General features: G+C 42.0%; 1 protein-coding gene across 2 annotated transcripts in view; it reads right to left on the bottom strand.

The window, feature by feature from the left end:
* The window catches only part of MSRA (methionine sulfoxide reductase A), a 231,757-nt gene that overhangs the window by 87,382 nt on the left and 120,371 nt on the right, over positions 1 to 24,004 (bottom strand). For both annotated transcript variants that reach the window (XM_038130774.1, XM_038130775.1), the window contains exon 4: positions 7,567 to 7,671. In XM_038130774.1, coding sequence (XP_037986702.1) covers positions 7,567 to 7,671 — 105 coding nt within the window. The remainder of the gene's footprint in view (positions 1 to 7,566; positions 7,672 to 24,004) is intronic.

The following is a 24,004-nucleotide window of genomic DNA, read 5'->3' as shown; positions in this document are numbered from 1 at the left end:
CCCTTCATTAAGAAAGATGCTGGGAAAACATCATCTCCTAAACTGCAAATATAGGTCAGGAAAAGTCTATTCTAATTTATATGGATAAGAAGAGTCTAACGTGCAAATTAGGGCACGGCAGCTGAAATTCCTGGGGATGCAAAGCAGCCTAATAACACCAATTTATTTTTAATGCCTGTTTACTCCTGGAGAAACACAAAGAGTGGGAGCAACAAAACAAGATTTCAGTTCAGGAAAGAGATGAAGCTGCATTCCCAAAGTACAACTCTGGCAAAGACTTTGCTACTTTAAAAAAAAAACACAGACCACAGGTATTTTGGAGGTGGTTTTGGGCAGGGGACTAAATTTGTTGCTGGTGGGATGAATCAGCATCAATCAACTGTCCGACCACTGGGGTTTTATTGGAAAGAGCAGGAATTAGAAGAAGACAACAGAAAGACTCCTATCAGACAACCCAGTTCTACTCTTGAGTGTCCAGCCCTGCAGGAACCACCTCACATTTATCTTTATTGTGTCCTGGCACATCGATTTCCATAGCTTTTGTTAATTTATCAACACAGGGCTGTGCTTTATTCGCTTCCTTCAAGAGCCTCCCAGCAATGTCTGTACCACTGATTTAATTAGCATCCTCTTCACTGTATCCTCCGAGTCATTAATGAAAATATTGAGGAGTATTGGACCAAGAATGGCTCCCTGAGGGGCTGGTAATTCTATTTTGAATATATTTAATATGCCTGGTGACAATAGATTTTGTATTTCTACTGGTTTTTGTTACACCTTGTAATAATGCTGAGACCATCAAGGCTCTTAGTAACGTTTGAAACACACGACAAAGGTGCTTTAATCTGAGACTCACAAATCTCACTCAAATTATAAAGGGAAGCGAGTTACAAAAATGTAAAGGCAAAACATAAAAATTGTTTCATTTTACAGGGAGATATTCTTTTTTTTTTTTCCCTTTAATCTCCAAATGGTGTTCTAGGCCTGTAGCAGAATACCAAATGTTGGTTTAGGGTGGCTGCAGTGTTTTTTATGTGTACAGCTGTTATTCCACTGGTATAAGTAGACACATCTGCTCATTAGCAACACAATGTCATTTCTAGTGTCTAATTTTAATTACTTGCAGATGATAGATTCCTTATGCAATGGCTAAAAAAAGTACAGGCCTTCAAAGCTGGGGAGAAATAAATATCCCCTCTGCAAGCAAACTGGGTCAGCACAACAAAAAGCAGATATTAATCTGGAGAACTCCTGTATCAGCACCAAGGCTAAAAGCCAGCGTGTTTGGAAGGTCACAGGGAGGAGAAATGGCTCTTACATTTCTTCTTTATCATGGATACACAAGACATATGGACTGAGAGATGTTCTGAACAAGTCTGGCAGGTGATGAGTTTGCTGTAGGACAGATGGTCCTCAACTGCTGGAAAAACATCAGCCCTGCTTACATTTCCTGCACAAACACAAGCAAGATAAGGACTTGTCCCTGACAGGAAAGGGGGAATGAGATGCCCTACAATGACTTTGGTTCTCTGGGTATTCACAATGGATCAACAAAGCTGCAGAGGAAATTCCAGCAGCCCTGGGCAGCCATGGCCACAGGTTTGTCCTTCACCCTGTGATCAGAGTGATCAAAACTGTGGAGGGCTGGCTTCCTCTCTGCCACTGATTCAAAAATCCAAACAGAAAGGCAGAAGGAATGAAAAATGATGGGATTTGTGGACAACAGGCACTCACCACAAGGAACTGTAGCTGTACCCAAGTTGTTTCCTGTGGACTGGGAATTATTGGGTACTTCTGAGGAATGTGGGGAGCAGAACTACCCAAACAAGCATCTGGTTTGGCCTGTGCTCAGGAAAGAACAGAGCTGAAGGAGGCAAGTGGATTTTTTATTTGTCCCAAATATGTTTTCACAGAATCACAGAATGGTTTGGGTTCAACAGGACCTTAAAGATTATTTAGTTCCATCTCCTGCCATGGCTAGGGACACTTTCCACTAGACCAGGCTGTTCTTAAAAGAAATTCATTTTGTTGCCTGCTTGACTTTTGTACAGACCATGAAAGCAAGAAGGAGCCTTTCTTTAAAGTCACCTTGAACTGGCTGAAATCCCTGATAGATTAAGGGCTTCACCTGCACACAGGTCAGGAGAATTTCAAGATTAAAGCCCTTTACAGGACTCACATTTGCACCATGCCAAACGCTCTTGTCTGGTATCAGATTGATTTTTCCAAAGGTCTGGAGAAATAGTTTCTGACACCCCACAAAGAGCAGCCAAACTTCCTGATCTGATCCAACATGACACATTCCTCCCCAGCCAGGAGCACAGCGGGGTTTGGAATTGGCTCAGGCACTGCAGGTCAGTGCTGATGCCAGAAGGGTGAACCCACCAGCATCCCTGCTCCTGGCAATTTAAATCCTGGCTGGAAACCACGTTTCACTTCCATTCATGCAGGGTTAATTTTCAGCCTGAGCAGAGAACTTTGTGATTGCCAGAGTCAACACAAACAAAGAGCTTGTATCTGGCTGAAAGGTCGGGGAGAGAGGAGAAAATCACCCTTTTCCCTAACGGGGAAGTCAAATATTACTTTACAGAAATTGTGACACTACAGAAGAGGCACAAAACTGATGGGCTGGAACTCCAAGTCCCTCTGCATAGACAGCAAGCAGGTGCCAGCAGGACCATGGTCAGGGGGCAACTTTAGGGAGACAGTCAGGCTTACAGTCTAAAAAAATCTGGAAAGCTCTGAGGATGGCCCCATTAAACAACCAGGCAATGCAGGCTTTGCCCTACACCTCTGCAAACATTAAAAAATGAAATTATATACAAAGATTTTTTTGCAGTATTTTTGGCAAACCCGATCATCCCCCTTTTCTGTATCAATGACAAAGAAACAACATCTCGAGCCCTTACAGAGCCATCCTGAGCAATCCTCTTACAGATCAGATCATCCCTGGGAGAGCAGGAATGCTGAGCAGGGCACTGGAGGCTGAGCAGAGATGACAGCCATATGCCACTTGGCAGAAGTCAGGGGGTTGTTTGTTGCTTTTTCAGTCTCCCAATTCTAATGAATTATAAAACAGAGCCTAAATTAACAGTCAGGAGGACTTTGTCAGGGCCCCACACTTTGGAGATGCTCATTGGGGAGGATCTCTTTCAACTGTTTGATTTGATCAAAGGTTCCTGCTTTTCAATTGACTTCTGCGCACTCCAGAGCTTCCCTAAACAAGAGCCAGGCTCCTTCCCAGGGACAATTTGAATCCCAGTGAGGTGTCAGTCTCTTCTAAAGGACAAGTGCTTGGAAAGCAGGAGTTTTTCAATATTAATACACTCATACAAGGATGAATGATGGGACTGGCAGTCTATACTCTTCAACAGCTTGGTACCAACCAAACCAATACTGAAAGGTCTTAATCTGCCACAGAATGTACACATTTGATGTTTAATGACATCGGAACAATGAGACAAGTCCATTATCTCTGCTGGGGGTAGAAGAGGTGAAAAGGTGTTACCCCAAATTCTGGAAAAAGATAAAACACACTGAGCTTCTGTATTTTTGAATGAGAGCTGTACTCAAGAAGTTCAGTACTTGCTCTATGAGACACCAGATTCACACAAAGATTGTGCTGAATTTTATGAATAAGAAATCTTCTCATTTACCTTCTTCAAAATCTTCTCATTGGAAGACTGAGTCCTGCATTCCCACAAGGCTGCCTGAATAAAACTCACTGTGTTCACGCAGCTCAACCACAAAGGAGAAGAACATTGCAGGTCAGAAAAGTAAACTCTCATATCCAGTGTCTTTCTATAAAATCATATTTCCCACAGCCAGCTAAAAGCAGGGAATAGGTACAAATTGAGGCAAAGATATAATCCCAATTTAGAGACCCTCTACAATCTCTACCTTACAAAACAGAAATTTGACATTGCGACCTTGTGGTTCAGGTTTTTCTCAAATCAAGAAATATGAATAGGGTGTGAAGAGCTTTGGAAAATTTTTCAACTGAGATTAGAACAGCAATATCACAGAATCATAGAATCATTTAGGTTGAAAAAGACCTCCAAGACTTCCAAGATTAAGTCCAATCTCCACCTTGTCACCAGCCCAGAGCACTGAGTGCCTTGTCCAGTTCCAATGTTCCATGGGCACTTCCAGGGATGGGGACTCCAACAGGAAGGGGCAGCCCCTTCCAAAGTTTGACAGCCCCTTCCATGAAGAAATTCCTCCTGGTGTCCAACCTCCCCTAGTGCAGCATTAAGGAACCATAAAAATACCCAGGTAAAGCAACCCATGCAAGGCTGGGGCGTGCAAAGTCTTCTGAGAATAATTCCATCTTTTCCAGGGGTAAAGTGATGCTCTCACTTTTGGCAAATTATTAGGGAAGAACCACATGGAAATTCTGTTGATCCAAGCTTAGATGAAGGTTTTGGAGTGTTTCCACCAAGCACTGTTGTGCCACACAGATGCCTGAGACAGTTGTGAAGGACTCGGGGGTCTCCAGGCTTGGTGTCACATGGAGACAGGAGCTCATTCCCAGAAGGAATTCAGCCACATTAGCATGGCCTCCTGCCTGGGCTAATTAGGTGATGCTTCCCAGCTGCCAGAAATCCAAGAGTGAATCACACATCTGCCACATCCAGCCTTCTGAGAGCACAGACTGGAACGGTGCTGAACCTCAGTTGTATGAGGATATAAAGACATAATGTCATTATTTTACTTTGGTTAAGAGCCAGAAAGAATCATAAATTGAGCTGATGAGTTTATCTGACCTGTTATCACAACTACTACACTTCATCCACATATCAATGTGCCCAGATAATGAACTTCAGTCATCCTAAAGCCCTGAAGTCCCTCAGGCACTTCCCTGCTCTCAGCAGGCCACAGGCTGAGCCCAACCACTGCCAAAGTCAAGACTACAGACAAGGCAAAAGATTGACTAGGTGGATGTCGTCCAAATTATTTCAGCAGAAATCTATTTCTCATACCTGGAAGATGAAGAATCATAAATTCCTGACCATCAGTTCCCAGCTCTGGCAATCAGGATAAATCCAAACATGAACCAATTGTCCTGTGTATCAAAACAACCAGCCCAAAAGAGTCATGAAAACCCAGAATGGTTTGGGTTAGAAGGGATCTTAAAAACCATCTCGCTCCACCCCCCGCCTAGGGCAAGGACACCTTCCACCATCCCAGGTTGCTCCAAGCCCTGTCCAACCTGGCCTTGGACACTCCCAAGGATCCAGGGGCAGCCACAGCTTCTCTGGGCAACCTGTGCCAGGGCCTCAGCACCCTCACAGGGAACAATTCCTTGCCAATATCCCATCTAAACCTACTCCCTTTCAGTTTGAAGCCACTCTTTTCTTGTCACTCCAGGCCCTTGTAAATATTCCTCTCCATCTTTCCTGTAGGCTCCCTGTAGGTGCTGGAAAGCCACAATGATTTGGCCCTGAAGATTCTCTTCTCCAGGCTGAAAGAAAGAAGCCACTGTCTGGTGATGGCAAATTTCTGATCATCTGAAGAAAAAAGGAGCAAGAAAATTATCTAAATCCAAAAACTGGTAGGACAGGAAGAAAAACTCTTTCATAAACTCTACAAGAAAACCAGGAAGGCCCAGCAGTGTGATTTGAGAGGGGAGATTGTCTTAGAATCACACAATCCTGGAGTGGTTTCAAAGAGACCTTAAAGACCACCCCGTTCCAGCCCCCTGCCATAGGAAGGGGTCCTTCTCAATGCAGAGCTCCAAGTTTTTCAGGAATTGTGCAGATGAATTATCCTGAACACAGCTCTAAAGGAGGGGGTTGGAAAGGGAGGCTCATAAATCATGGGCATGGGCCACTGCATTCGACAGATTCACAGGATTCCTTCTCCTGCCTGGAATCAAGCCCCTCTTTTAAAATGATGGATTATCCCATCTGAAAGGCTCAAAAGGATGGTGATGGAAGAAGACTTCAATGTTTAATTACACTGAGGGATGTGAAGCTCCTTCATTCTACAGTGGAGCTTTCCAAACTTCAGCTCCCAGTTACTGCAGCTTGTTCTGGTTTATCAGGGCCAGGCGCTCAACCTGTCACAAGGTACCTGCAAGTATGACTTGATCATGCAATCACAGAATATCCTGAGTTGGAAGCGACCCACCAGGATCATTGATCCAATTCCTTGGGGTCTCCCAGGACACCCCAACAATCCCACCCTGTCCCTGAGAACGCTGTCCAAATGCTCCTGGAGCTGTGGCAGCCCCAGGGCCATGACCACTCCCTGGGGAGATGTTGCAGTGCCCAACCACCCTCTAAAAGAAGAACATTTTCCTGATATCCAACCCTCCACGCCATGGTGCTCTCCCTCTTTCGTGTGTCTATTCCCAGCACTGGGCAGTTTTCTGGGCTCTATATCCTTTTTTTGTCCCTCTTCAAATCCCCAGCAATCTTTCCATAGATCCCTGGGATGGCAACAGAGGAACTGCACAGAATGTTCTGATTTCCTGGCCCTGCAGACAGAAAAGTCCTGACTCAAGCCCTTTCCATACAGGCAGAAGTTGCAATAACCACTTTGGGCTCAGTGGAAGACACTTATCCACAATAGTCCCTGGATCCCTCTTTGAGTTTCTCTTTCCCGGGATGGCATCACATTTTGGAGGTATCATCTGCAAATTTTTTGTTCCCAGATGCGGTAACAAGTGGCATAATTACGATGGCTGTTCAAATATTGAAATGAGTTACTTGTGTGCAGCGTTTCTGGGAAATGGGAGAAGGGATGAGGTTTATTGGAACTCTATAAACATGCAAAATGTTTTCTGCACACAGTTTCCCATTTCTGTTTGCACAGATGTGGGTCGTGTCAGCACAAAACCTCTGCCAAGAAGGATAAATTAAATCTCAAGGTTTGGATAAGGCAGATAGGTAGAATGATCCACTGGTGCCTCTGCACAACATCTCTAACCCTTTTTTGCTCCCTTTTTCTAATCACAAAATATACTCAGTACTGTAGAGAAATGTAAAATTCCAAGTTGTGATGAAGGATAAAGGGCCTGGGTAGGAATGAAATAAAATAAAATAAAATAAAATTTTAAAATAAAATAAAGCAGACTAAAATTAAAAAAGAACATTTTAATAAAATGTAAAAATAAAATAAGGCAAAATAAAATTAAATTAAATTTAAAAAAAAACAAAATAAGGCAAAATAAAATAAAATTTTAAAAATAAGGTAACGTAAAATAGAATAGAATAGAATAATAAAAATTTTGAAGATGCAAAGAAATACACTCCAGTTGAAGAGACAAAAGAAATTACAGAATAAATTGTCATAATCAAAGTTGAAGAGAATTTTCCATTGTCTCCCGTGCCACTCTGTGGGAATTTTCCCAGCCCAGGCAGCTGTAAGGGAGGAGGGGCACTCGGAGCTTCTGTGCTCCCATTCTCCCTCTCCCTCTCTTTCTCTGTCAATAAATGTCTGCAATCATATTCCTGAGCTCCAGTGTGATTTCAAGGTTCATCTCTTCCATGCAGCTCAAACACTAATTATCCCAGCTGTAATTAGTAAGATAATTAAATACTGGCTCGCTCATCACTCTACCTTGTGTCGGGTCATGATTCTCCCAGAAGACCTTGAGCAGTTGCTCAAAGCTGATGTTTTGTGGCTCAAACACCACCCGGACGGCCTCAGTGTGCCCAGTTCTGCCTGCAAATTCAAAATAAAATCAGATTTTAGCAGTGACAATTAGCCAGGGCACACTCAGGGTTTTGTCTCTGCAATTCTAAGCACAGTCCTTTGGTTTTGTTTCATGTTTTCCTAAAAATACTCTGATTTAGCACCATTTATACCTGATCATTTTGCACAATATTATATATTTTTATATAATGTCAACTCTACTAAATCTGGTTTTTTGGACAGGGCCATCATGAAATAAACTGTGCAGAAAAAAAAGAGAAAACAGTGATGTTATTACAGCAGTTTGTTAGCTTAAAGGAGAAAAAATTAATAATTATAACAAATATATAACTGAAAACCAGAAAAATATTTTGAATATTCTAAACATAATATTAAAATATGAAAACTTCTATGTCTAAGCTGTCTTGACTGGGTTTCGTTTCTGTGGAGATATGGATAATATAATTGATTATTAAATAATTATCATTACTATAAAATATCAATAATATTGATGATGATTAAAACAAATGTCAAGGGTGTGTTTACACATGATCATACAAATAATTCCAAACTGTTTCATGACATCCAACAGGCTCAAAAGTGTCAAAGAAAGCCTGGCTGAACTTCAAAATTTATGACAGGAGAAATACAAGGAAGATTAGCAGATGTCACAGCACTTAAAAAAACATTATTCCTATTTTTCAGTTACACTTTGGATAATTTTTTTTTTCATTTCTGACTTGTGTATGACTCACAATATTATTGAAAAATTTAACTTCTGAAGGATCTGGCCACATAATTCATTTAAATTTTAATTAATAGTGATATTGATGAGTGCTGAGACTTCTCAGGTGAGAGTCCACTGCACAAAGTGCATTTTACATTTTATATATGTTTTATATTTTATAATTTGAAAATTAGACATTCATGAATGGGGGAAAAAATCCCATCCTTCAATTAAATCATAAGAAGTAAATATCAAAAGAATAAACTGTATCTGCCTTTTGGTGGGGACATATTAATCTCCTTGATCACATTAGGGAGGTTTTTATTTAATTTACATCAGCACACACTCCAGATTTATTGCACTGATTTCAACAGAATCAAGGAATTCCACACAGGGTGAATCTGGCCCAGTGCTGGCTCCTGAATGAGCTGTCACCAAACAAGAAAAATCAGATTCTGTGAGTTACTGAGGAGGGTTCAGTAGAGGCATGAGGAATTAAAAAAAAAAATAGAGAGAAACAAAAAGGATGCTGGGAAATAGTAAAGAGCCATGATGGAGCAAAGTGTGACAGCATTTTATCAGTTAATGGGGCACCTGAAACAAAACCTAAATGAGGCACAGAGGCCTGAGCCAGCTGATAAAAGGGATTTGAAAGACTGGGATTAAATTTAGTCTGGAATGCAGAGGAGTAAAGGAGGACACATCTGAGATACCTGTAGTCTAGATCTGATAAAATCAAATTACTCCCTATTTCAACGTAGCAAAGACCTGCTCAGTGAGATGAAAAGAGAATATCCAGGTTTCCTGGGAGCTGGAGTGAAGCCAGGTCCCCCTGTCCTGCAGGATGTCCCCAGCTGTGACCCAATTCCTCTCTGCCTTTTACAGTCCAGGGAAGCGCCTCATTACCTGAAGCCAAATTCGGATGGTGGGAAGCAGGAAGGATCACCCATTCAGCAGAATAAAAATACAAGTCAGAGATAATTGGCTTAACAATGAAGTGAAATGGTCTTCAACAAGAACTGATGGCCAGTTTAGGTCAGGGATAGAATTTATTTCAGATTTCATGGTTTAATGTCATTGGTGAGCAAAAATAATAAATTTGGCGGTGCCCAAATTGGGACTTTTGCTGTAGCTTGAGGGGAAAAAAGGAGAGACCATGACTAGTGGTGTGTCCAGCTCGTTCTTGTTAGTCACACAGGTGCAGGACAGGTGTGGCACGTCTCAGTGAGCGTGGCACAGCAATTTGAGCGGTAAACAGGGGTGTGGCACTTTTCTGTGGGCGTGGCACAGCAATTTGAGCAGTAAACAGGGGTGTGGCACATCTCTGTGGGCGTGGCACAGCAATTTGAGAGGTAAACAGGGGTGTGGCACTTCTCTGTGGGTGTGGCACAGCAATTTGAGAGGTAAACAGGGGTGTGGCACTTCTCTGTGGGCATGGCACAGCAATTTGAGAGGTAAACAGGGGTGTGGCACTTCTCTGTGGGCGTGGCACAGCAATTTGAGCAGTAAACAGGGGTGTGGCACATCTCTGGGCATGGCACAGCAATTTGAGCAGTAAACAGGGGTGTGGCACTTTTCTGTGGGCGTGGCACAGCAATTTGAGAGGTAAACAGGGGTGTGGCACTTCTCTGTGGGCGTGGCACAGCAATTTGAGAGGTAAACAGGGGTGTGGCACTTCTCTGTGGGCGTGGCACAGCAATTTGAGCGGTAAACAGGGGTGTGGCACATCTCTGGGCATGGCACAGCAATTTGAGCAGTAAACAGGGGCGTGGCACATCTCTGTGGGCGTGGCACAGCAATTTGAGCGGTAAACAGGGGTGTGGCACTTCTCTGTGGGTGTGGCACAGCAATTTGAGTGGTAAACAGGGGTGTGGCACTTCTCTGTGGGCGTGGCACAGCAATTTGAGCAGTAAACAGGGGCGTGGCACATCTCTGTGGGCGTGGCACAGCAATTTGAGCGGTAAACAGGGGTGTGGCACTTCTCTGTGGGTGTGGCACAGCAATTTGAGTGGTAAACAGGGGTGTGGCACTTCTCTGTGGGCGTGGCACAGCAATTTGAGTGGTAAACAGGGGTGTGGCACATCTCTGTGGGCATGGCACAGCAATTTGAGCGGTAAACAGGGGTGTGGCACTTCTCTGTGGGTGTGGCACAGCAATTTGCGCAGCTATTTGCACAGGCAGGGTTGTAGGTTTCCTCCTGCTAGTGGAGTTTTAATTTTGTTGTTTGTTGGGTTTTTGTTGGTTGGTTGGTCTTGGGTTTTGTTGGGTCGTTTTTGGGGGGTTTTTTTGGTAGTAATTATATGATCAAAAACCTGGTAGTTTTGGTAGTTTTGCATGACCAAAAGCCTCAGTTAGTGAAAGTGTATGTAACCCAATAGAATCCTCCAGAAAGGATGTGTCTGTCCAGACCCCTTCCTGTGCAGAGTGTTTGAGTTTATTAGTGGTACCAGGGGGCGTTCCAGAAGATGCCTGCCCGTGGTGTGAACAGGAGAAAAATCTCCTTTTGCTGGTGGCTGAGCTTAGGGAGGAAGTAGAAAGGCTAAGGAGTATTAGAGAAAGTGAAAGGGAAATAGATTGGTGGGGTTCCGCGCTTCCATCCTTGAGGGAAGCCCACCAGGAGTCAGAGGACTCCCATGCCTCCCACCGTCAACAGGAGGACACACCTGGTAGATGAAGGCGAGTGGAAATGGGTCCCTACTCGAGGAGGTAACAAAAATTCCTCCCAACTCCCATCACCTATCCAGGAGCCGCTTCAGAATAGGCATGAGGCCCTGGATGAGGGTCAGCCAGAGCATGTAGAAGAAAATCATCTGCCCAGTGAGCCTCCCAATTAGGATTTGTCTGTCACATGGATCACCACTTCTGACACCAAAAAGAAAAGAAGGGTAGTCATAGAGGGTAGCTCCTTTCTGAGGGGAACAGAGGGCTCCATATGTCAACCAGACCCATCCCACAGGGAGGTCTGCTGCCTCCCTGGGGCCCAGGTACCGAATATCACTGAGGGACTTCCTGGGCTGATTCAGCCCTCTGATTATTACCCACTGATGATACTGCAGACTGGCAGTGATAAGACTGAAAAGAGGAGCATCAGGGCAATCAAAAGGACTTCAGGGCACTAGGTCAAGTGGCTGATAGGGCAGGAGCACAGGTAGCGTTCTGCTCAGTCCCTTTGGTGGCAGAGAAAAATGATGAAAGGAATAGCAGAGCCCACATTATCAAAAAGTGGCTCAAGGGTTGGTGTCATCATCAGAATTTGGGATTCTTTGATCATGGGGAAACTTTTTGGCACCTGACCTGCTGGAACTGGATAGGGTCCATCTCTCTCTTAAGGGCAGAAAGATTTCAGCTCAAGAACTGGCAGAACTCGTTGAGTGGGCTTTAAACTAGGTTTGAAGGGGGAAGGGGATGCAGCTGGGCTGTCTGGAAGCAGGCCCAAGGGTGGTAAACCTGAGTTAGGAGTGAAATCAGTAACCAAGCAGTGGTGGAGTCCCCATCCCTGGATGTGTTTAAAAAAAGACTGGATATGACACTCGGTGCCATGGTTTGCTTGAGGTGTTAGGGCATGGATTGACTCAATGATCTTGAAGGTCTCTTCCAACCTAGTGATTCTGTGTGTGATTGTACAACTAAAATGAGATTAAAGAGTGGCTTCTGACTTCAGTATTTTTATTTTTTGTAAGCCAGTATTAAACCTATGAAAGGTTTTTACCACTAAGGAGCAAATCTTAGGCACCTTACTTGTCTAAGATGGACAGGTTTAGACCACAGGAAAGTTTCCTAAAGAACTTAAAAACAACAGAGGCTTTACCTTTCCGCCCGACTGAAACAGCAATTACACCTTGCCAACACTGCCTGTTCCTGCTAATCCAGAAGTTCAAAGGATCAGCCTCCTTTTTTTCCCAGAATAAGGAAGTAATGGTGCTCCTCTGAGAACTATAGCCTGACCTCATGAAAAATATCCTCAGATGTGCAGCTAAGAGACTGTTAGAACAGATTTAAAATCAATATTCACCCTCAGGGGAAAAGAAAGGAAGTAATGCTTCTGGTCCTACCAGATTCACCTCTCATTTTCCTCAAAGCCTTTCCACAATACAGTGCATTTTCTTTCTGCTGTGGCTATTCCTAATAACAATCTTGGCATTGGGGACTTTTTGCATTAGGCTTGAGTCTGACTATGAAAACAGAATAAACCCATTTTGTTTGTGTCTCATACACTTGGTAAATCCCATGCCAAAAGAACGCAGCACCAACCCAGCTCACTACTCCTCTGTATGGTGAAAAAAACAATTGAAATATTTCTAATCAAACCATTTTTGTAAGAGTTCTTAATATGGAGAGGCAGCAATCAAAGAGAAACAATAAGCCCACTTGTTCTCCAAAAACCCATGTGTCTTTAACATTCAATAGCCTGACACTGAGGAGCTGCAAGGATTTCAAATGATGTGAGTGGGAGATGTGATTCTCTCAGTGACATCCAGCTCTTCACCTTAGTGCCTCCTTCAGAATTCCTCCTGAAATGTCCACTTATATTGTCAGAGAGTCACAGTGTCCTCAGTTCACCCACTTCTTTTAATTAGCAGATCTTTAATATCCCACAGCAGAAGTTTGAAGGAGTATGAACATTTCTAGAACCCTCAATGTCTGGATCACATTTTAAAAATAATTTATGGAATTATAAATATAATTCCATGTGCTGCTCACTGTGCAAATAGAAACTCCTTCTTTATCAGAGCCATTCTCAGATTTCCAGTGCTGGCGCTCGGTTCCTTCAGCTCTGGAAGGGCTTTAACCGTTGAAGAACCTCCCTGCAGAAGGGAAGACTTTATTACACCGAGGCAGAGAGGGCTGAGTGCCAAGAGCAGATTGTCTGTTTATCCTGGATCCATTTCCCACTTAGAAAACATGGCCGCTCCCGGAGGATTAACTCCAGCGAGCTCGTTCAGTGGGGATTCCAACCCTTGCAAAAACGTCCCCCGGCAAAGAGCTGGAGAAAAAGACATCTGAGTGACACCTTTTCAATTCCTTTTCTTCCTAAGAGCATTTAGACTCTCACCTTCTTAATCATGTCCCAGGTGAGTGCCCAAGCCAAGGGATTAGGGAAGAGAACTCATTCTTTTTAAGTGGCTGGATCCAGGGAGCGTTTAATTATCTCCGGCAAAGTGGAGCAGCTTGCTAGGGCTGGCTGGAGAGCTTCTCATCTGGGAGTGTCCCAGCAGCCACGTGGGTTTCACCTCCCCCTGGCCCTGCCTCAGGTGAATTAAATTCTACAGCGCAAAAATTCCAAAACCAGACCCTCCTGCCTTGATTCTGCAATAAAAAAAGGACCTGGCTCTTTTGAGATATAAGGCCCTGACTCCAGTAAATCACAGAATCCCACAATGGTTTGGGTTGGAAGGGAGCACAAAGATCGTTTTTTTCCATTTATTTGTACTCAGGTCTATTTAACAGCTCTTCATTACAAGAATGGCCCAGAGTCTGAGGAACAACTTATCCATTACAGCTCCTGCTCCCCTTGTATTCCATAAAGAGCACATAATGACTTCTCACACATTTTCAAAGAGTTCTCAGAAAATAACTCCCTCTTTTCTCACCTCTTCCGGGAATCCCTGAACTGCCCCTGTGCTTGTCACACAAGCAACACAACCTCTTTGGGATCCCAGAATGGTTTGGATGGGAAGTGACGTTAAAGCTCATCCAGTTCCACCCCCTGCCATGGGCAGGGACAACTTCCACTGTCCCAGGGTGCTCCAATCCCCATCCAGCCTGGGATTGGACACTTCCAGGGAACCAGGGACAGCCACAGCTTCTCTGGGCACCCTGTGCCAGGGCCATGATGCCAATGTGTCGGAGTCTGCCCCCAGGTCAGGGTGACCCCGACCTGGAAAAGTCTCTGCTCCAACTCATGCCTTCAAAGAAAGACTCAATAGTCTTCAGTCGTCCGGTCTCAAGGTTGTTTACTGTATGTTATCTAAAAGATTTTCTCCCTGAGCTGCTGTGGTCTGCTCAGCAGGCCAGCCAGAGGCAAACTCTCCGCCCACGAGGCTGGTGCTATCTTTTATATCATACATTACGTATTAAATGTTTATGGATTTTCTCTAATGCTTATTACTTATATTGAATGGTGATCTTTTATTCTAAACTAATCTGTGAGTGCCAACATCACCGTGAACATGGAGGTTAGGAAGGAGAAAGAAAGAGGACAGGGCATGCCCAAATTCATTCACCTTCGAATTTCTGACTCCCATGTACAAAATTCAGACCTCGCTGTACAAGGCCCAAAACCCCCCTGTACAGCACTCAAAAACCCTTCCCTTCACTTTGTGACTACTTCTCCTATAATACCTAAACTTTTGTGACTTGTAATTCTTCATACAGAGTTGGTAATTTGCTCCATGGGTTAAGATCAAAACCCCACGTGTGTCTTTGGCTGCATGCCAGGGTCTCAGAGCCCCCTGCCAGTGGCTCGGGCCATCCAGGGCACCCAGAGGGATGTCCTGGATTCCGACACCAATGTTGCATGTAAAGAAACACAACCAAACTTCAGCACTCACTGATTTGGGAGTTAAACCAAACTCTGTCATCCAAAATCACAGCCCAAGTGAAAATGCAAAATACTACCAAAAAACCAGTCATGGCAAGGTCATTTGAGCATCACTTTTCTCCAAACCAGCCTGGGAATTTTTATTAAGTCATGGTTATTGCTTCCAAAATTTCTAACATCTTCCTATTGGTTAAATAAATGAACCAAAGATTCAGCACTAAAATACTGAGAAATCTTGTGTGTCCCCTTCCCTTTACATTTTTACCTTCAAACTAATGAGTTTAAAAAGACTGGAAATAATCCCAGATTCACAGACTTTTAATAAGAGTCCATTAAAATATTTTTATTTGAATTCCTGCCCAACACTGGAAGAATTTAATGGAACAGACCCTTATTTTGTACTTCTACACTGGCACTAACATGTGGCTAATTTATTTTACCTCCTTCTTTATATTTTAAACCACTTTAATGACTTTACCAGCACTGAACTAGGAGATAATGCTTGGTTTATTAACCACTGTGAATTTCTGCTTTAGAAAATATCATTCTTTAACTTCTCAGTGTGATCCACACTCTTTTTTTATCCAGTTTTATCAAAACATGTCAATCCTCTCCAGCAAGAAGCCAATTTATCACTATGGGCTGGCCAGTCCTGCAGTTCTAAATCAAAATAAATTGTCCATAAATTCTAGAAACTTCCTGAAACTTCTGCCAGGAAAATCAAGTATTTTTTAATACCTACAGAAAGCACCTCATACAGCAGCTAGCTATGGTGTGGTGCGTCTGCAGAGAAAATGCTATTAAATTTTGTTTATTTGGTTTATTAGAGGACTGGTGAGTCAGCCAGTAAGTGAAAATTCATAAAGATAAGAAAATTTGCTGATAAAACAATGAACTGCTCTTTCTGGTGCCTTCTAGAATCACTTCATTTTTTTACCCCTTAGAAACAAAACCAAGAGAAAAAAATTGCCAGTAAAAAATTGGTTTGAACATGCTGTTATTGTTACTTTTTTCACAGAAATGCTCATATTTTTCAGTAAACTACTTGAATCAAATTTTAAAAGATTGACAGTTTTCACAAAAAAACTACTGATTTTTTTTTTAAAATCTGCCGAACAAAAGTACTAAATGAACCTGTTTCTTATTTGCAAGTATTTAAAATTTCTGTGGCAGAGCTGTAAAAATTTTCGATGTTGTTTGTTAAAATCCTGTCTGTTCTTTAGCAGCAAAATGGGTTTGATAAAAAGAGTATTGATTGGTTTTGCTGAACAGAATATCTGGAAGAGAGACCACTGCTATAAACCCTTTTTTTTTTTTTTTTTTTTTTTTTTGTAAAATGACTGTACAATGAACAGCCAATAAAAGGGGGAAAATAAATTATATAAACCTGTAGGAAAAAAAAAAGGAGATGGCAAAACTTTCCTTGTTCACCGTACTTATTATAGGTTATGTTTTTATAGGCTGAATTTCCACACTACAAGCCCTTAAAAGGGGATTATTTTAGACTCCCCCTGGCCTGGTCCTGTGGACCAGATGCTGCTCCCATTTGGAATGTGCTCCTTGAAAAGATATTCTGGTTTAATTTCAGCCAAGTGAAGCAAAACTGTCGAAGATGGGCTTATAATTAACACCATGGTCCTATGGAATACAAGGTCTTGTCAGCCAAACTCCATTTCATCCTCCCATGAAATTACAAGTCTGGCTGTAATAAATGTGGGATGCAATAGCATGGATGGGACTTAGGCTTTATTAGTGCATTTGACTTATTACTTCATGACTGATTAAAAAATTAACACTCCCCCATATCGATAGTGCACATGTTAAGTGGATTAAGAATCGTCTAAATGACATATCTAAAAAAAAAAAATTGTCCAAAGGGAACAAGGCTTGAATGGCAGCATCTTTATCTGTCCTCTGCAGCAACTGCTACAGAGCCTGTTGCTCTTAAAGCCCTTCATCAGGAATTCTAAAGAAATTTAAAGTCTCAATTTATAAATTCTGTGGATAACTCAGATGAGGAGCTGATGGGATGGTCTTACAAAGCCATTTCTTGCTGTGCTGGGGCCACTCAATCAAAGATGTACTAAAGAAGTCAGAGGTAGAATCTCTGCTGAAGGGAAAAGGCGACACAGCTGGTACCTGCAAATGGGGAACAAACTTTGAGGTAAAGGCAAGGGTGGAAATAAACATGGAATTTCATTGCCATGCTACAATAAATGGAAATAGGGCCTGAATTGGGATGTCAAAGAGAAAAGAAGTTGTGGGAGCAGCTCTGGTGAGATCAACCCTGGCACTAAGAAATCCTGAAAAGTCGTTTCAGTGACAGCCACCAAGTGCAAGATGAGTTTAGCCTTTCCAAAAGAAACCCCTGGAGGTTTTTAACTCAAGGAGATGAGCATGGAAGGGGAAGGGGATGCAAAAGGGGCCTTTGAGAAAGCAATAGAAAGGCAGACCAAGAGTCACTGGTAGGGATGGAAACCAGGGAATTCCAGATGGAAATCAGCTTTTAGATATGGACATGGAAAATGGTCCCTGCTCAGTTGCACCACTGGATCTTGGGTTGCTCCTCTAAACCCATGTCCTATAAAGCCCCTCTCCATTTCCTGACATTTTCAAATCAGATCAGATTTCCTTCTGGGAGAGACACTTCAGTCAAATATCAGCTAAACTTAAAGGAAAAAGTGATAGGTCCTGATAAAACAGTAACACGATGAAACATAATGATCTATAATATAAAAATGTCAAACTAAATAATGCAGGGAGCCCTTACCAGCCTTAAAGGCTGGGAATATAGGAGTGAATTTTCCCTTTTTCCTTTGCTCATTTGGCTTTAACGAAGCTTTTCTATGCCAAACTCATCTGTGCAAAGAATTGTGACTTTTCAGTTATCTTCTTTTCATCATGGTTGATGAGGAAGACTCTGACCCAACTAGAAGTTCTATATCATTTTTATATAGTGGAGTTGAAATCTCTTAGCTATAGAGATGGGAATAGAAAAAAAAAATCCATATTCTCACATCAAACAAGTTCTCATTTAAAGCCCAAATTTAACCCTTAATTGACACATCCAATGGATGGGGCCTTTAATTCCAATAAACTGCATTTCCTGGCAAATGGGTGATGCAAAGGTACTTCCTGGAAGTTGGATGGGGCTTGGAGCCCAGAGAAGCTGTGGCTGCCCCTGGATCCCTGGAAGTGTCCAAGGCCAGGTTGGACAGGGCTTGGAGCAACCTGGGATAGTGGAAGGTGTCCCTGCCCATGGCAGGGGGTGGAACTGGATGAGCTTTATGGTCCCTTCAAAGCCATAACATTTTGTGATTTTATGCTTAAAATTATCACATTACTGGAAGATTTAGTGACCGACAATTTCAGATTCTGTGTTTGGGCAAAATTCAGTCTTGAATTGCTCAGTTTAGCTTCCTGTTAGGTCTTTTGGGCTGAATGAATTATTTTCTCAAGGGAAATCATGGAATCATGGAATGGTTTGGGAAGGGACCATAAGTTCATCCAGTTCCACCCTCTCCCATGGGCAGGGACACCTTCCACTATCCCAGGGTGCCCAAAGCCTCATCCAGCCTGGCCTTGGACACTTCCAGGGATCCAAGGGCAGCCACAGCTTCTCTGGGCACCCTGTGCCAGGGCCTCCCCACCCTCATAGGGAGCAATTCCTTCCCAATATCCCATCAATATCCCTTCCTCAATAGCCAAAATATTGAGTCCTACCCGTTTGCTTCAACTGTGACTCCTTCTGAAGAAGGCCAAAGGAAAACAAGAATTCCCTTTTGGCTGGAAAGAGAGTGATATCCCAGGACACAGCAGGAGCAGAAGACCCAGATCTTCACAAAATAACTTTATAACATGATTTATTGCCAAAAAAGGGTGTAATGTCCCCAGCCAAAGCAACACTGAGGGTCTGCTCTTGTACAGAAAAGGCTTAGATTTAAAAGTCAATAATAAATATATAAACAACATACTGGGATTTAGTAAGCCAGCTTCAATCTATAAAGGGAATTGTTTTCATGTCAATATAACAGAAAACATGCTTGATTTTTTTCCCTGAAAACTTTACAGCTTTTAGCTGCCAATCCTCTGTGCCACTGTTATGCAACACAAAGAATTTCCTTAAATAAATGGGTGTAACAGAAAGCAAAGAATAATAGGAATGTGAGGAATATGTCATGCACTGAGAAGAGCTTTGAAAGGTGATAAATGGAGGTAAATATAATATCTGGGAACATCTGTTAATAGCAATCTGGAGAGTTGGAAAATAATAACTAATCTGGAATTTAAAAAGCAAAAAACGAGAGTAAGATAGTCTAATATTTAATATTTTCTATTAAAACTACAAAAATTGTGGTGTCTCTCCAGAGTGAACCCAGTGAGAGATTCCTTCTTGGAGGAGATCTCTGATTAAAAGGTTTGGTTTCTGAAATGTGACAATTCTGACTCTTTCTGAAGCTGGAAACCACCAAAGAGCCTAGAAAAAAATTGTACAGATCTTAATACCTGAGAACTGTAGACAGAATGCAAAAAAAAAAAAAAAAAGATAAATTTTTGTATTTACTCTGAAAGCTTCTCCTTCATGGATGGTTTTTATTAAAGTAGTCTGACAGTTCTATTATAAACATAAATAAGACTGGGATCATTGTTTCCCTCCTGATTTCCCCAAAACAAATCTGCAAAAAAGCAGTAGAGGCAACCTGGTTTCACCAGAGACCATCAAAGTGCAAAGAGAAGGCAACAGAGCAAAGTTTGTGATGGCAAACAGATGCTCAGAGGGCAAAAAGGGAGCTGGGATGAAAACTCAGAATTAATTTGCACTAGACAAATACTTCTAAGTCCATCAAAATTAATTCTGAATTCTAGAAAGTTCTAAAAAAGCCCAGGCAACTATTTGCTGAAAAAGTCTTTAGCAGAAACTATTAAAGAGAATCAAAAGATAAAATTTTGACAATTTATATATCTAGAAGAGCTATAAGACACACAGTTAATTAAAACTATATTTAATCACTTCATTTACAGTACTTTCCCTCAAAGAGCTTTAGAAATTCTTTTCATTATAAATTACAGCCATTGCCCCTCTTCAAGTGATATTCCTGCAAGGTGATTGAATGAGGGGGCTAAAAATTTGCCCAGTAAAGACATTAAAAATTGTAGTAGAGATATTAAAAATTGAAGTAAGGTCAGAAACTGGGAAATCTGGAATTTGCAGTCTGGGGTGTGTGGTACAAATGTCTGCAAAGAGCAAAAAAGGAGAGTTCAAATCACAAAAAGTTACAAAATGGGTTCTCTGGTGGACAAAAAGGTATTTAAACCCCTGAAAACTATGTTAATCAAAAGAGTTTGGAGGCAGAGAATCATTCTGGGAATTCATTTTTGCTTCAGCTCCTTGACTGTAAGTTTATTTTTCCCAACCACCCTCACAAAGCTCCCTGCAGGGAGAGGAATTTTGCTCCATGCTCGGCATCATTGGAGGCTCTATTCCAGAGTATCCCATTTCTGATGATGGAGAAAGGAATTCCTTATTCCTGGAATCTGAGCACAAACCCACTTAGTGATGAGAAGAATTTTCTTAAGGACTTGTGAGAAATACACTCCACAAAGCCCATTAACCACAGAACCAGATCAAACACCAGCTGAGAGACTTCTTCTACAGCTGCACGACCCAGGTCTGAGATCAGGTTTAAAAAACAAAGAGGACTAGATCAATCACTGACCTTTAAAAAAATCTTTACAGATATTTCTCTTTTTTTTTTTTTTTTTTTTTTTTTTTTTTTTTTTTTTTTTTTTTGTGGCCAACTTTTTAGGCATTATTAATTCTCAATTTTAATGAATGGCTCTGCAAAGCTTAACCTCAAGAAGTCATGTAAAATGAATTATTACCATGATTAATTATGCTGGGATAAGCCAATAAGAGCAGCCTTTATTTCAGGCACTAATACAATTAATTAAAATTAGTTCCAGTAAACAGTGCAGTGCTCACACAAAACAGAAAGTATTTTTGCTTTTTTTTCTTTTGCTAAAATGTAAATATCATCATTCACATTAGACCAGTGAAACCATTTCCCTCCAGTTTAAGCCTAATGAACATTCACTGTATTTGATTTTCCATTATTACTGTTCAACCAGCCCCAAATCAAGAGTTTTCAACTACAGATCACTTGTATCCTTTTTAAATTCCCATTTAAAGGGGATCATTTCAGCAAAGCAAAGCAAGGATTTTTAATTCAAGTGAAACCAGTATTCCATGATATTAACTCATCCAAAAAGGAATAACCAATCTGGATGCCCCAAGAGTATTTAGAAGACAATGAGAAAAAAACCTCAATTGTTAATTTATTTAAAAACCCAAAACTCAGGGAATTAATATATGGAAATAATGTGGATCACTGTGTTCTCATTTATGGATTTGTACATCCCTAATACTTGGAGAATTCCTTGGAATTTAGGAACAACTCTGGCAAAAGGAGGGGCACAAATTTCCTTTCTCAGAGCTACCATTCCTTGGAGATTTTTTTTTTCTCATATTGAAATGAGCTCTGGTTTTGCTGCACTGGAAGATCCAGTGGCCAAAAGCTGAGGTTACATAAATCCAACCTGAAATAAAATGCAATTTTGTAACACGGAGGGAGAAATGCTTGACATTATTTATCTTCTTAGGATATCATGCAATCACAGAAGGGTTTGGGTTGGACGGGAGAATAAAGATTATTTAATTCCAACCCTCTGCCATGGGCAGGGACAACTTCCACTATCCCAGACTGATCCAAGCCCATCCAACCTGGCCTTGGACACTTCCAGGGAACCAGGGACAGCCACAGCTTCTCTGCAAAAACTGTGCCAGGGCCTCTCCACCCTTACAGGGAACAATTCCTTCCCAATGTCCCATCCATCCCTGCCCTCTGGCACTGGGAAGCCATTCCCCCTTGTCTTGTCCCTCCATCCCTTGTACCCAGTCCCTTTCCAGCACTCCTGGAGCTCCTTTAGGCTTTGGAAGGGGCTCTGAGGTCTCCCTGGATCCTTTTCTTCTCCAGGTGAGCACCCCCAGCTCTCCCAGCCTGGCTCCAGAGCAGAGAGGCTCCAGCCCTTGGAGCATCTCCATGGCCTCCTCTGGATTCATTCCATTTTCTTTTTTCAGCAGGGATAGAGAGCCCAGCAAATGACAACGGCCATATCCCACAAGGTGGAAGGCTAAAACAGGATTTTTGGAGAACCTCCGTCACCAGAAGTACCATCCTGCAGTGCATCCCTTCTGTAACCTCCACCCTGGAGCTGTTCCTGAATTGGCTCGATGGCCTGATGAGTGTTGGAGATAGTCCTGCTTCCCATGGGAACTTGGAGTAAAGATCTCCAACCCCAATCTCCAGGATCCTACTCCTTGACTCTAATTATGGCCACAAATCATAGCTCATTCTCATCGTTCTCCATTTTAAATCAGAGATTAATTTTAGGTGAATCAGACCCGTCTGAACATACCAAGAAACTCCGGCATCTTAATTACCTTTAGCAGAATTTAGGAGTGATTTTACTTGCAAATACACAGTACTGGGAGCTCTCCCAGGCACTGGGATTAGATCTCTTCAGTTGTCAGTTGCTGGAATGGCCACTCCATGGTATTGGATCATCCTGTAAATACCTCTTTCCCTACACACACAGTGTCCAAGGACAGGCTGGACAGAGCTTGGAGCAGTCTGGGATAGTGGGAGGTGTCCCTGTCCATGGAAGGGGGTGGAATGGCATCAACTTCAAGGTCCATTCCCTCCCAAACAATTGTGGGATTCTGGGATTCTGTCGTTCTATTCAATGATTTTTTTGTTTTCATGATTCCACATATAAATTTGCATGGATGTAATTCCTGAGTTGGGAAATAAGGCAGGACAAACATGAACCCTCCACATAAATGGGGTTTAAGTGTGTGAGGGATGAGCCCCCTGTATTATGGGTCATACAAGAGCTCTCACATGCTCCTTCAGCACCTGGAATGATTCTAGGATCAGAAACGGATGTGTGCAAATAGTCATAACAAATGATCCTCTCTCATATTTTATCTCTTCCTAAGCCTTCCAGAAGTCCCAACTCCACTATGGCCTGGCCCAGCTGTTATGAGTCACATGAGAGACTCTCCTTTACAAATCTTCAGACTCAAAGATGGGATTAAAAATAAAAATAATACAAAAGAAACCCCACCAACTTGCATTTAGCAAGCTTATAATAAAAATTAAAAGATACTAATAAATACTGTGCTTATAAGCTGGTCTAAATCTATCCAAAATGCCCCGCAGTGAAGTCTTACATCAGTTATTATTGAAACATTAAATGCTTTTCTTCCAGGCTTCCAGCAATCAATTTAACTTTCAGTCATCTTGTCCCCATATGTGCTGCTCCTGTTGATGAAATGGCTATTAATAAAGGAATAGATGGCTATGAATCAAAGCAAGCTCTACTTAATCACATTAATCCAGAGTATGTTAAAGGCTTCAATTTTCTAAATAATTTTGGGCTTAATGCCTCTGAGATGGGCAGACTGCTCTATTGATGCAGCATCTGGTCCAATTTAAGCTGCATTGTGAAGGAGGAATTGTTAGGCCCTTGCAAAATTAAGGAAGACTGACAGTTTTAGGGATGCAACCAAAACTGCTACGGCTGAGACAAAAGATCCTGCAAGATATTGAAAAAGGGCCCGCGACAATTAAAAGGCAGCCCCAGCTCTGCAAATGCAGCTCCAGTGCTCAGTGAATTGTGTATGATTAACTTACTCCTCCTGATGGGATGAGCACTCCACACACTTCACCAGCGCCGTATTTTCCAGTCATTGAACATCCAACAGCTGCTGCTGTGAAATATGTTCACTTACCCATTACATTGGGATACCAATTAGGGAGGAATTATTTCAAAGGGAATGGCACCACCAACACTCTCCTTGCAAAAGCTGAAATTTCTGGCTTTGGGATTTTTTTTTTTCCCCCTGCCGAGTGTATTTCTTTTTTTTATTATTATTATTATTTTGGTTCTGTAAATGGAGGAATTTTGCAATGAAATTAGATTTGCCTTGGCTTGTAGCACTGAAATGCTGCTGCATTCAACTCAGATTTTTT

Source organism: Motacilla alba, chromosome 3 (assembly GCF_015832195.1).
Source record: "Motacilla alba alba isolate MOTALB_02 chromosome 3, Motacilla_alba_V1.0_pri, whole genome shotgun sequence".
Taxonomy (NCBI): domain Eukaryota; kingdom Metazoa; phylum Chordata; class Aves; order Passeriformes; family Motacillidae; genus Motacilla; species Motacilla alba.
The sequence above is the reverse complement of the archived record's forward strand: the minus strand, read 5'-3'. Positions and strand labels throughout refer to the sequence as shown.